A 15,010-nucleotide genomic window follows, 5' to 3' on the forward strand; every position below is an offset into this window, starting at 1 on the left:
TTTTTATACCTTTCATGAGCATGAAATGGTATTATAACTTTGGTCCGATGTTTGTAAGTACCAGAACAAAAAGAGATAGACCCATGAAAATGTATACTTATATGATCAGAACGTCGAGCTGAGTTGATTTAGCCATGTCCGTCTGTCCGTCTGTCCGTCTGTCCGTCTGTCCGTCTGTCCGTCTGTCCGTCTGTCCGTCTGTCTGTCTGTTTGTATGCAATCTAGTCTCTCAGTTTTCGAGGTATCCGGATGAAATTTGGTAGGTGGGTGTATTTTTATAATGTATTAATCATTTGTCGGAACCGGAAGAATCGGACCACTATAACATATAGCTCCCATACAACTGATTGTTCAGATATAAGATTTTTCATTATAACTTCGCCATTTATGCAGCTACGAACATGAAATTTTGCATTACTTGCACCCATTATCAACAGAATACTTATAGTGAAAATTACAAAGATCGGGTCACTATAACCTATAGCTCCCATACAACGGATTGTTCAGATATAAAATTTTGCGTTATAACTCCTCCACTTATATAGCTAGGAACATGAAATTCCGCACTGTTTTCAATAATTATCTACAGAAAACTTACCGCGAAAATTAAAAAGATCGGGTAACTATAACCTATAGCTCCCATACAACTGATTGTTCAGATATGAGATTTTTCGTTATAATTCATCCATTTATGTAGCTAGGACCGCGCTGTTTTCACTCATTATCAACAGAAGACTTACCTCGAAAATAATAAAGATCGGGTCACTATAACCTGCAGCCCCCATACAACTGATTGTTCAGATATGAGGTCTTTTATCATAACTCCTCCATTTATGCAGCTACGAACATGAAATTTCGCACCATTTTCACTCATTATTAACAGAATACTTACAGTGAAAATAACAAGGATCGGATGACTACAACATATATCTTCCATACATCTGATTGTTCAGATATGGGATTTTACTGTAAAACTTCTTTATTTGAATAGCTAAAAGCGATAAATTTCGTAAGATATTTTATAAATAATAATACAAAGTCTACTGTGAAAATCGTCAAAATCTATGCTGTATAAGCTTTATCTCCTATAGCACTGATTGTTCAGATACCAGTTTTTGCGATATATCTTCTTTATGTAGGAAACTAAACCCAATAAATTGTGTTACCGGTTTACATACCGATCACATAGCAGTGAAAATCACTTAGATTGGTGCTAATATAAGGTATATCTTCAATACCTCTGATTGTTCAGATGCGATTTTTTATATAGGTATGGAACTCCTCTATCGATGTATGCAGATGTATTCAAAAGCAGTAATCTGTCAAAGTAAAATTTGTAGATGTTCATGAAAGGTATGAAGCCTTCGGCATAGCCGAAGACAGCGCTGCTCTTACTTGTTACTTCTAGAAATGTTCCTGGCGAGCATTGAACGTTCACTTTCCTTTTTTCTTCCATGGAGGCAACATGAATTTCAGTTTCAGCAGAATTCCGTCTCTACTAAATTGCTTAGAAGCAACGGTATATACGTCGCAACAGAATCAGGGGAAAAGTCACTAAGAGGATTCATATTTACGGTATCAGCGATATGATGCGATTTCTTTACCCAGTATGTACTCAACCGAATGGATTCTTCCGCAAGAATACGGGGAATCCAGTTAGGTGGTAGCTTTAGGCAACGCAAAATAAAAAACATATGCAAGCGTAACGTTTGACCATATTGAGGTAGTAACTTTGGTTCTAGGCGCAGCATGTAGTTCGGTGTGTTGGAAGGCAAAAGGATAACCTTTTTTTATGAAAAAAAACGCAAGATACACACAGATAATATCCTTTTTTCTTGGCTGTTGGAGTATTTAATGATTATTTTTCCATGTTTATTATTTTCAAGAATTGACACATGTATTAACAGGGTTGCATCGGGATGATCTCTGTTTGAAAGCGTGTGCAATCAATCGACTCATTTATTTTGTTGCATATAAACAATTGAATTTCAAGCGAGCTATACTGACACGAGTTAGTTCGATACCGCGCTTGGTGCCATATAAACAAGGTAATGGTTTTATTAGCAACTAGCTGCGAATAAACAACAAATTAATCAGCTGTTCGTAAAACTTGCAATTTATTACCGGTTTTGTGTTCTTGTACTTTTGTGCTATGAGAGCGAATTCTCAAAAATTAAGCTACTGGAGAGTTACTGGCAAGTTACTGGATAATTTGTAAAAGAACACAACTAATACCAAGAAAACCCTACAATTGGCTTGCAGAAAATCTGACCAGCGCAGATTTAGCGTAGAACTAGACCTTTTGCCAACAGTACTAATTCTAGGTCAATACCCAAGCAATGCTTTCAACTGTCCAGTTTTACACGGCGATGTCATTGGCGGTGGCAGTCATCGCCCAGTGCATTACTTTGCAACCAGTTTTTAATATTTTCTGTATTGGACAGTTTTTTTTTATAAGAAAACGTTGTAAAGACTCGATTTTTGGATATTTTTTCGGTTTTTTTTTCTTTTAAAGATTCCATGTTTGTTACATAGTATTTTATAAAAAAATATTGCAAGCGCCCCGCAACTACTTGAATTAATTAAATCTGAAAACTCACAATTGCCTCCACCGTGATTTGAATTCGCGACCAACGATGCTTAACAGGCTAACCTAATATTCACGCACGCCGCCAATTTACTGTCAAAAATTTCTCATGCACATACAACTTGTATGGGACCAACCGAAATTGAACGGCGTGCGTAAGAAGCTAACTCAATTTCCAATTTTTGTTCTGCGTGACATTTTGATTTGACGTTTCGCTCAATGAAATCAAATGCAAACGCACGCAAGCCAATTTCGGGTGACGCAAAAAAATAAATTCGACGTCGTGCGTACCAAAACGCAAGCCGCGAATATTAGGTTAGCCTGTAAGACGGCGGTCTTCTCGCTGAGCTACTTTCATGTTGTACGAGAAGTGAGAATTTGTACACTTACACCACAAAATTCAACTGTCCCGCTCTGAAGCCGTTTTGTACCAGTTCAGAGATAGTTCTGAAATACGTAGTTAGGAATTAGCGCTTTGCCAGACTGTCTCTAAATTTTACTGCAGGGTGGGTGATGGAAACTAAAGCTGAAATTAGTCAAGAACGCAGAGCGTATACGCAAACGCAGTCTGTACACGCAGAGTTTCGCAGATTACTGGAGCCCTCAGTGTTGCCACTCTTCAATGCCTTTTCATAAACTTACCTTTTCAACTACAATTTTTCGTGCTATAATAGACCGTAGCTAAATATAAATTACTTAGTTTTCAACAAAAAATTTTATTCAATAGCAAATTTCTAATATTTTTAACTTATTTCGAATAGGAACTTATAACTTTTTTACCATCTGCAAAACTGACGAAGTGGCAACCATATAAGAAGGAAGAAATCAGCTGACACGGAAAAATCTAAATTCCGCAGATTTCTGCGCTACGGGCTACAACTAGAGAAAAATTCTGCGGTGTTGAGTTTTCAATTACATGGCGCTTTGGTAAGACAGATCGTGTCAGCTGAACGGGTTTACGTACCGGTAAGTTTACGTTCTTGACTAATTTCAGCTTAACACAGTCTCATTTATCTTACTAACCCATTTGCAAATTTTGCTTTGGTTAAAAAGAGTCCATTAGAATTATCTGAGTTTAAATAGTTAAATAAAGACTGTGAATTACATATGTATTGAAAAGGTCACATTTACAGATGCAAATGCATATCGTGTAAGAACACCTTTAGCAAGTTAACTAGGCAATCCAGCTGAGATTCTGCCGTAGTTTGCTGCGGCAGCCTTAATTGCATAGCAATGGAGTGCACTAAAGGCTCCGTTATGAATACTTGGCATTGCTTGAGCTTTGTCACATAAGGAATCTATTAATAGGGCATTCGCAGGGGGGGGTTTTTATAGGCAACAAAAATTGAATGCGAAGTTGAATGAAAAGCAGTGTTGCCGTTTTAGCCCTTTGGTGGCTAAATTTGGCTACCAAATTCTTTTTTTGGCCACAAAAATTTTAAATTGCCCCTAGCCCTTTTTTTAGCCCTTTTCAAAATTTATTCATCATTGACATAAACATTTTTTTAATGATTTTTATGAATTTAACTCTTCGCTCATAAAGCGATCGCCTTTCCTTTAAGGCAAGTACACATATGTCTATGTATGTTCCTTACGTTTCTGGGCCGTTATCTTATCCGTTAACGATTTAACTAAACTTAAATTTTAGTTAGTATGGAAGATGCCACATCCCCTTTTACGAATTCGGGCAAAGTTCACATAAACCATCTGCATGATAGCCTGAATATGCCGTATAAATTTGGTTGAATTCGGTGAAGCCGTTCTTAAGTTATATTGTCACACAAAAAACGTTCACTTATTTTTATATTTTAGTTAGTATGGGTGGTGCCACGCCCCCTCTTCCGAATTCGGGAAAACTTCGCATAAACCATCTGCATGATAAATCGAATATGCCACATAAATTTGGTTGAATTTGGTGAAGCTGTTCTCAAGTTATGAGGTCACACCAAAAACGTGCACTTATTTTTATATATAAGATGTAGGTAAAAAAATTTAGCTACCATTTTTAGCCACAACGACGATTTTAAGCTCTTTTTTAGCCCTTTTTTAGCTGGAATTTAAGTACCACTAAAAAGGTTTCGCGGCAACACTGATGAGAAGTTGAAAGTGAAAAAGTTGCCCGCCATTCAGACGAGGCGATTTTCGATTCAACACGAATTGTTATTTACATCATTTAAAATGAATTTAAATCGCAAAATTTTATCAATTGGCTTAAAGTTGGTAACCCAAGCGTTGGTAAAATTGCTTTTTTACCAAGCCACTAATAAGCGGTTACCCAACGTACAACATTACATACGTAAAAGTCTGTTGGTTTTTTATTTCTACGTAAAAATGGTGAAGCAGTGCATCCAATGCCAAGTATGCATAACAGAGCCTTAAAACGTTTGCTGCAGCAGCTTCAATTGTAAAGCCATGGAGTGCACTGAAACGTTCACTATTCTCTAATAGATTAGGTGAAAAATGCAATATTTTCACATTTAGCCAAATTAAAACACGTTATTCGCTGTAAAATGAACTGTTTTGGCAGTTTCAACTCGTTCTTCTTTTCGTTCTATTCTTTGTTTAGTTGCGGTACACAAATGTCAATGGCGAGGACGGCGCAATCTTGTATTCTATCATTTTTGATCTGTACCCCGGCATTTTAGGTCTGGCAACCCTAGCGATGTGCGTCTTGATGTTGCCACACAAATCCAGTTTTCCGCTGCCGCCGAATCGCAAATGGTTTCTATGAGAAGAACTTTCATGGCACAAGTGTACTTTTAAGTTTGCCGGGAGCGTCCGTTACAGAAAATAAAATTTTGTTGGGAGGTGCTCAAACCGGGAATCCAACTTTGGCCCCACCGCACATTAGTATGTACGTATAGGTTCTTTCCCTAACCGGATACGGTAATTAGAGAATATGCGAATTAGAGCAGATGTAACCGATTGAGAATTAGCCATTTGTAATAGCAATTGAGAAAACAGTGGGTGATGTTCGTAATTTTGAAGCTTGCTATTTCTGTTTGGCTTCTTTCTTTATTTTATTATTTAAAATTTTTACTAGCAGAAACCAGCAGCTGTCAAAATCTTATCTTATTTGGTGCTGTAACCGCCTAAGCGATTTTGGCCGAGTCCAAAACAGCACGCCAGTCATTTCTCTTCTGTGCTAACTGACGCCAATTGAAAATGCCAAGTGAAGCCAAGTCCTTCTCCACCTGGTCTTTCCAACGCAGAGGAGGCCTTCCTCTTCCTCTGTTCCCAGCATCGCGGCCCGCGTTGAATATTTTCAGAGCAGGAGCGTTTCTGTCCATCCGAACGACATGGCCAAGCCAGCGGAGCCGCTGAATTTTAATTCGCTGCACTATGTCTATATCGTTGTAAAGCTCATACAGCTCATCGTTAAATCGTCTGCGATATTCGCCATCACCAACGCGTAAAGGTCCGTAAATCTTTCGCAGAATCTTTCTCTCGAAAACTCCAAGAGCCGCCTCATCAGATGCTTTCATTGTCCATGCTTCCGCGCCATACACCAGCACAGGCATGATGAGTGACTTATAGAGTGTGATCTTTGTACGACGAGAGAGGACTTTACTTCTCAATTGCCTACTCAGCCCAAAGTAGCACTTGTTGGCAAGAGTGATTCTCCGTTGGATTTCAAGGCTGACATTATTATTGGTGTTAATGCTGGTTCCCAAATAAACGAAGTCGTCTACTTTTTCAAACTTGTAACTGTCAACAGTGACGTGGGTGCCAAGACGCGTATGCTCTGACTGTTTGTGTGCTGACAGGAGATACTTCGTTTTGTCCTCGTTCACCACCAGACCCATTCGCTTTGCTTCTCTATCCAATCCCGAGAAGGCAGAACAGACGTAGCCCTTGTTTTTACCGATAATATCAATGTCGTCGGCATACGCCAGCAATTGTACGCTCTTATAAAGTATTGTGCCTGAGCGGTTCAGTTCTGCGGCTCTTATTATCTTCTCCAACATAAGATTAAAGAAATCACACGAAAGGGAGTCCCCTTGTCTGAAACCTCGTTTGGTATCAAACGGCTCGGAGAGGTCCTTCCCTATTCTGACGGAGCTGGTGGTATTGCTCAACGTCATTTTACACAGCCGTATTAGTTTCGCGGGGATACCAAATTCAGACATCGCGGCATAAAGGCAACTTCTCTTCGTGCTGTCGAAAGCGGCTTTGAAATCGACAAATAGATGGTGTGTGTCGATCCTATTCTCGCGGGTCTTTTCCAAGATTTGGCGTATTGTGAATACCTGATCTATGGTGGATTTTCCAGGCCTAAAGCCACACTGATAAGGTCCAATCAGCTCGTTGACGGTGGGCTTCAGTCTTTCGCACAATACGCTCGATAAGACCTTGTAACCTATGCTTAGAAGGCTAATTCCGCGGTAGTTGGCACGTATGGCGGGGTCGCCTTTCTTGTGGATTGGGCAGAGCACACTTAAATTCCAGTCGTCGGGCATGCGTTCATCTGACCATATTCTGCATACGAGCTGATGCATGCACCTCATCAGCTCCTCGCCGCCGTACTTGAATAGCTCGGCTGGCAGGCCGTCAGCTCCAGCAGCTTTGTTGTTTTTCAGCCGCGTAATCGCTATTCGTACCTCGTCATAGTCAGGCGGTGGGACAGCTACTCCATCATCATCGACTGGGGACTCGGGTTCGTCTTCCTCACTACTTTCAGCGCTGCTACCATTCAGTAGGTTATAAAAGTGTTCCCTCCACAATTTAAGTATATTCTGGACATCGGTCACTAGGTCGCCATTGTTGTTCTTACAGGAGTTCGCCCCGGTCTTGAAACCTTCCGTAAGTCGCCTAACCCTCTGGTAGAATTTTCGGGCGTTCTTCCTGTCGGCCAGCATCTCAAGCTCTTCGCACTCACGTATTTCGGCCTCTCTCTTCTTATTGCGGCAAATACGTCTCGCTTCCTTCTTCAGTTCCCTATAACGGTCCCACATGGCTCGCGTTGCGCCCGATCGCAGCGTGGCCCTGTAGGCGGCATCTTTTTTCTCTGCGGCTTCTTGACATTCCTCATCGTACCAGTTGTTCTTTCGGGCTCGCTGAAATCCAACTACTTCTTCGGCGGCGGTACTTAATGATCGGGAAATGTGGTTCCACTGCTCGCGTACGTCGGATTGTTGAAGAGTGCTCTCAGAGAGCAGGTGTGTGAGTCGAGTGGCGAATAAATTGGCCGTCTGTTGTGATTGCAGCTTTTCGACGTTAAGCTTTCCTTGCATTGTTGGGCGCACATTTTTTGCTGCACAGAGGCGGGTGCGTATCTTGGCTGCAACAAGATAGTGGTCCGAGTCGATGTTTGGGCCTCGGAGTGTGCGTACGTCTAAACCACTGGAAGCGTGCCTTCCGTCTATCACAACATGATCGATTTGGTTTCTCGTTTTTCGATCTGGAGACAGCCATGTAGCTTGGTGGATGTTCTTATGCTGGAACCTAGTACTGCATATTACCATATTTCGGGCCCCGGCGAAGTCGATCAGCCTCAGTCCGTTATCGGACGTTTCGTCGTGGAGGCTGAATTTTCCGACAGTGGCGCCAAAGATCCCTTCCTTGCCCACCTTGGCATTAAAATCGCCAAGCACGATTTTGACATCGTGTCGGGGGCAGCGCTCATATGTACGTTCCAAGCGCTCATAGAAGAGATCCTTGGACGCCTCATCCTTCTCTTCCGTCGGGGCATGGGCGCAGATGAGCGAGATGTTGAAGAATCTAGCTTTGATGCGGATTGTGGCTAGACGTTCGTCCACCGGGGTGAACGCCAGTACTCGGCGACGGAGTCTCTCTCCTACCACGAATCCAACACCGAACTTGCGCTCCTTTACGTGGCAACTGTAGTAGACGTCGCAAGGCTTCACGCTTACTTTACCTTGCCCCGTCCATCGCATTTCTTGGATGGCGGTGATGTCAGCCTTTGTCTTCCCGAGGACATCAACCAGCCGGGCAGAGGCACCTTCCCCATTAAGGGTCCGGATATTCCAGGTGCATACCCTTAAATCATAGTCCTTTATACGTTTGCCGTGGTCGTCATCAGAAAAAGGGGGTCTCATCCGAGGCTTGTTGGAATTTTTCATTGGGCGGGGTTTTAACGTGGCGGGACCCAAACCCAGCGCACGCGAAGTTTTACGCCTTCTCACTTTAGCTCGCTCCCAAACGGGTGTTTGGTTGCTACCCAGAGGATACGTGGATATAAATATCCGGACGTTGTGAGCTGCGATTTGAACCGTACGCACAAGAATCGCTTCTGGCCACTCCCAGGTGAATGGCAATCAAAAGTTTTCCACTTCTGCGCACGGAACCATCCTCCAGCTGTCAAAATGGATAAACAAAAATTCGCGCCAAATATTTTCAATAGTCAAATACACCAATCAGCTGATTACTTGCTAGTTTCTGCTAGTTTTGCGTTTCTTTACTTTTTCCTTATTTCGCTCTCTGTGAGCTAAATTCTTTCAATTTTCTCATTCTTCTTCTTCCTGATAACTATCTGCTAGAAAAAAAAGAAACAAAGCCTTTATCTTTATGCTTCATCTTCATATTATTTGTTTATTTTTCAAAGAAAATAACATGGCGCCGAAATTATAAACGTCAGATCTTGTTTAGTTGGATCATGGATTTTAAGTATATAAAGATTGAAAATACATTCACTATACCTTAAAAGCACCAAATAAATGCACGCCACATGTAAACACAAAACAGCACTTTGACACTTTATCCATTTTCACCCGGAGAAAAAGTCCGGGCTGTTTCGGGCAGGAAGAAGAAGACACTTACGATCAAATACGTTCCAATTTTCGGTCTCTATTACCCATTTTGTTGAGCACGGAAATATTTCTTCGCCGTTTTGGGCACCCGCGGGATCCCGCGTTGCGTACGGGAAATAATCTTTTCTCTAATCACTCGACGACGGCCAAGAATAAATAAAAAAATCACAATTCCTAAGATTGTCCAAAATGATTTTAAATATTTTGGCACTGATACAAATTTTATTTAATTTTACTTCAAGCGGCAGATACAAAGTGAATTAGTTTTTATACCTTATATTTAAATACCCTTATTTTTTCTATAATTATAATTTGAGTACCCTTGTTTTTCTCTATAATTTTATTGCATACATATGTATATATGTATATATTTTTTTATCAACGACTCACGTATCAAAATTTATAAGAGGAATCCATACTTACATATTTTTTCGTTATACATTATAAAAAGTACAAGTTTTGTATTGTTTTAGATTAACTTCAAAAGGATTGCGTTATGTTGTTGTTCTTAACGAGCAACATTGGTTTTAATTTAAAGCTTTTGTTTCCCAAATTTAAGTTTATATGCAATATTTGCTTATATGAAGGCATATTTAATTGAAAAATGTAATTTTCTACATATATTTGAATTCATGCATGTATGTATGCAAATATTTATGTAGTGTATATGTATGCATGTTCGTACGCAATTAAGCTTAGTTTTTTTTTTATTAAAATGCTAGACATATGGAAATAGTTATAAAAATGTTTTTATGTTGATATTTAAATCCGTTAACGCTTTAAAAAATCCAGTAATTTCTATTTCAAAAATACCGTTGTTACTGAATCAAAAAATCGATTGTCTCAATATTCCTATTCTGGTTATTATTATTTTATTATATACGTTGACGCTTTAACTTTTTCTTCATTTTCTCTGATTTGCGTGATGACATATCCTCCGGCATGGACGCTTTATCAATAAATTTGTTAAAGATGCGATTCACCACATATACTGCCACAATTCCAAAGAGAATCCTTTAAAAAGTAAAACAGTAAGTATTTACTAAATTCTTTTATTACAAAACTAATTTCAACGACGAATCACTCACCAAGTCGTTGTGCAAACACGATGCACAACACCAAATGCTGCCGCTGCAAGTGCCACACAAGCCATTATATCGGGTATGAATTTAGCATGAAACTCGCTGCCAAATACCATAATCACAGTTCTAGAAACAGTTGCAAGTGCGAGAAGAAAGAGCAATGCACCAATGAGCGCAATTAGCATAACATGCATCTGTGAGGTAACAATCCATTCGGCATAAAAACGCATCATACAGAATATTACCAAGCTCAGCATGCAGGAGAAAACCGCCGATACAAGTAGACTGCTGTTTTCTTTTGGCTTCGCTGCTATGACAAAGGGACAAATGAAAATCGATTTATTCATGTACCATATGTTGGCCTTTTCGATTCGATGACTTAAGTTTCTTTACAAACTTACCCATTTTTGATTGTCTTCGCTTTTATCAGTTAATAGTAATTAAAGTCTTAACAGCTGAAGTTAATTATAAGTGGACTCCTTTTATTGCAAACACGACTTGTGAATTTACTAGTAGCGCTCTTAAAAAATGTCAACTTCAAATCATTGAAAAGTCATACGCACATTCACACGTACTTGCTCCAATTGGGGAGCCGTCGTTTAGAAGTGTGTTGTGTCAAAGTGGTGCGCCGGTTGTGATTACTAATTTCTGTAATTTGCAAAGTTTGAGTGGTGAACCGGGTTAAGTGAAGTGAATAGCTCATATCCGCTATGATTCCCGCTTAAAATACAATTGGAAACGGAACTGAAACGAACTGAAAGCGGAAGTACACACATACATATTTCAAAACAAAAAACTATCCCAGCATGCAAAACATGAGAAATAGGCAACAATCGATAATGACAACAAATTGGCGACTCACCGATTTATTGCTGTGGTGACAAATCGGCAACATCACTTCATGGCAATTTTGAATAAAAAAGTTCTCAAAAATTCCGAAACTTATGAATATGGCGTCAATAGTATTGGCCAAAATCATCTAAATTATGCCCAAGGACAAGATTGAAGAAATAGGAAGCCTCACATCGAGAAAATGAATTAATTCCGATTCTAAGTTGCGGTTTGGTATACAAAAAAAATAAATGAAGCCTTAAAAAGAATAAAATTATTCCAAATATCGCCTGAAGCGATAAGAAAAGGACTCATTCAGGTAATAAGAAAACGACTCGCCCAGGCGAGTTGCCTTCGGCGGGCGTTTTAGAGCGACCGGTAATAGGAAATCGATTCGATGGCAATATTACCGGCAATAAATTTGTTTCCGAGGGCGACACGTTTTCTTATTGCCGGCAACAGAAATTGTTTGGTGGGTAGCTCCAAACTTGGAAGTTTAAATTCTATATGTATTTGCATGTGTACATGCCAGTTTTTACATATGAAAATGCCAACAAATCGTGTAAAGGAAAATTAGATGTCCTTCTGTACAAATCAGATGCACGTACATACGAAATAGAAATGTTTCTATTTTCATCTGACACACAGATAAAAACATCTGAGTTCAGTTTGGCTGCATTTCTTTATTTATTCTGAAAGTTTGAAATAGAGATGGGCAAAATACGTGATTTTCTACGTGACACGTTGTGTCCCGCTTTCTCACGCGTGAGCGTGAGCGGGTTTGAGAGAAAAATCACGTAATTTCCGTGATCGTGCGTGACTGAAATTTTTGCTGGCATGAGCGTGCGTGAGTTAGTTTTCTGTCAATCACGTAATTTTCACATATCCCACTTTTGAGGTATTATTGAAAAGGTACTTTCCCACTCTTATTATTTGTGTGCAAAAAAACTCATTCAATACCTCATAGCTCTAAATCGGAATAGTTTTGGTCCAGTTATTCAAGTTTCTCTTATACCAATCTTTGAAAAAAGTTAAAAGAAAACGGCATCAAAAATCTCTATTACGATTCCGGTGATTTTTTTTTTAATTTTATGTAGATTTTTTACGCTTAAACTGTTTTGTTATCTGAGGGAATTTTCTTTAATTCTTAAAGAAGCTGTTTTAATTAGAATATTTCCGAAATTTTTTGGTGCAAGTTTTAAAATATAATATAATAAAATATAATATAATATAATATAATTCATAGTTCCAATGGAAACACAGTACCGATTTTTTTTTTGCGTATATTTCAAAAGCGTTCTGTTTATTCTGGCTGTGAAATGGGATTATCTGGAATGCATAAAGAAACGCAGCCTTTATTTCGTTTTCAATGAACGTATTTTTAAATTAAATAGTTAAATAAATAGCATGTTTTTATGATGCTCCAATTCGTTCTAAGTCAAAAACATGTTATTTGGACAGACACATGTAGACACATTCTTAAATCGAATCGAAAATTTTAACCGAGCCACCATAAATCACATCTTCAATGCGAGTTAAGAGTTGTTGAATCGTGTTAAGAGTTCATATAAACACGGAATTTGTCCACACGGTTGTTTCATGCAAATCTGTATTAAGTAAACCATTTAAAAAGTTATTGAAATTATATTTATGCTAAGCTTTGTTATAAAATTAATAGCTAAAGCCCTGTATGCAGTTCTCAAGAAAAGCTAAAATTCCATACAAAATGACGTACAAGAAATGGCTAAGAAATTTTCTGGAGTCAAATTTCCTACAGGCAGAACGCAGTTCTTAAGAAATTTGCTACGCTTTTTATTACGGTTTTAAGATTTTTGTGGAAAAAGAGCACAATTCAACCCAGGTTTGCAACAGAAATACATGCCCATATAAACAAGGTAAAATACAGTGAATTTGACAGACATACGCAATTACATCTGTATTGAAAAAGTCACATTTACAGATGCAAATACATATCGTATAAGAACACCTTAGTCAATAAATAAAAACTTCTTTGAAATAGGGCCTGTGCCTCGGTAACTTTTTTCTCTGTGGTGAGACAGGGTGGAAAATTTGTTATAGTGTGGAAATAAATTGAGTTTTGCTCTGCCAAATGTAAAGTAAAATTTTGAAGTTAAAAAACCAAATAAACGCTCGAGCGAAAGCTCTATTTTGTGTGTTGTTAAAATTTATATTTATTTTATAACTTGCAAGTAAGGTAACCTTTTTTGTGCTTTTTCAGCTTTCATTTTCATGTTCATTATTTATTACGGCCAAGCAATATTAAGTGTATACATTTTTATAAGCTGTCAAAATTTTACCTAGCCCCTTGAGCTAGGTGAAATCCTGACGTTTGTATTCACTATAAGAAATGTCAAATTTTTACTTATAATTTAATTTATCTAACCAATCAATTTTGCTGAAATTTATACGTTTATCCACTAAAATCGTTTGGTAAAGTGATAAACTTTGGTTAAATAGATTTCCATACAAAGTTTGACAGTTCATTTATCAAAATGATAAATTTATCTTTTTATCACGTTTATCAGCAGTTTATTACTTTTGACGAATACCCCTAATGATAAATATATATCATTTTGATAAATAAATTGTCAAACTTTGCATGGAAATCTATTTAACCAAAGTATATCACTTTATCAAACAATTTTGGTGGATAAACGTATAAATTTTTGCAAAATTCAACCCTTACAAGACGCCAGGTGGTCGCTTTTGCTACGAACACATAAAAGCAAATGAACAAAATGGACGAGGTACATGATTCAAGCATGATAAAAACTTAGTCTTAGAATGAAACGTAACCAGCCATATCAGTTAAATAATAAACAATTTTATGCAAATATTTACGTTCATGAAAGAATGCGGATAAACTGATAAATTTAAGCAATTTACCCCTTTATCAATTTAGATGAGGGCCCTATTATAAAATCATGCATTTTCTTCTTTTTTGGCGCTGTAACCGCCTAAGCGATTTTGGCCGAGTTCAGCAAAGCACGCCAGTCGTTTCTCCTCTGTGCCAACTGACGCCAATTGGAAACGCCAAGTGAAGCCAAGTCCTTCTCCACCTGATCTTTCCATCGCAGTGGGGACCTCCCTCTTCCTCTGCTACCACCAGCGGGTCCCGAGTTGAGTACTTTCAGAGCTGGAGCGTCGGTGTCCATTCGAACGACATGACCAAGCCAGCGGAGCCGCTGTATTTTAATTCGCTGCACTATGTCCATATCGTTGTAAAGCTCATACAGCTCTTCGTTCCATCGTCTGCGGTACTCGCCGTCGCCAACGCGTAAAGGCCCGTAAATCTTCCGCAAAATCTTTCTCTCAAACACTCCAAGAGCCGCCTCATCGGATGTTGTCATTGTCCATGCTTCTGCGCCATATACCAGCACGGGCATGATGAGTGACTTATAGAGCGCGGTTTTCGTACGTCGAGAGAGGATTTTACTCCTGAATTACCTACTCAGTCCAAAGTAGCACTTGTTGGCAAGAGTGAGTCTGCGTTGGATTTCAATGCTGACATTATTATCGGTGTTAATGCTGGTTCGCAAGTAAACGAAATTCTCTACTTTCCCGAAATTGTAACTGTCAACAGTGACGTGGTGGCAAGGCCAAATTCAGACATAGTGGCGTATAGGCAACTCCTTTTAGTGCGCTCAACAGCGGCTTTAAGGTTGACAAATAGGTGGTGAGTGTCGATCCTTTTCTCGCAGGTCTTTGCCAAGATTTGG

At 39.0% G+C, this 15,010-nt stretch overlaps 1 protein-coding gene across 2 annotated transcripts; it reads right to left on the reverse strand.

The window, feature by feature from the left end:
• Window positions 1–10,046: 10,046 nt before the first annotated feature.
• On the reverse strand, window positions 10,047–11,202 carry LOC118751403 (protein KRTCAP2 homolog). 2 transcript variants are annotated; one of them, XM_036486229.1, is made up of 3 exons: window positions 10,841–11,202; window positions 10,446–10,749; window positions 10,047–10,371 (listed from the first exon to the last, which is right to left on the reverse strand). In XM_036486229.1, the coding sequence occupies exons 1-3, from the start codon at window positions 10,842–10,844 to the stop codon at window positions 10,233–10,235; spliced, it is 447 nt and encodes a 148-aa protein (XP_036342122.1). In that variant the 5' UTR covers window positions 10,845–11,202; the 3' UTR covers window positions 10,047–10,232. The 2 variants fall into 2 exon arrangements, with proteins under 2 accessions (XP_036342122.1, XP_036342128.1); XM_036486235.1 differs by having other exon boundaries at window positions 10,446–10,746; window positions 10,841–11,201.
• Between the last annotated feature and the right edge of the window lie 3,808 nt (window positions 11,203–15,010).

Source organism: Rhagoletis pomonella, unplaced genomic scaffold (genome assembly GCF_013731165.1).
Source record: "Rhagoletis pomonella isolate Grant_MI unplaced genomic scaffold, Rhpom_1.0 Rhpom_scaffold_00001, whole genome shotgun sequence".
In the NCBI taxonomy this organism is placed as follows: domain Eukaryota; kingdom Metazoa; phylum Arthropoda; class Insecta; order Diptera; family Tephritidae; genus Rhagoletis; species Rhagoletis pomonella.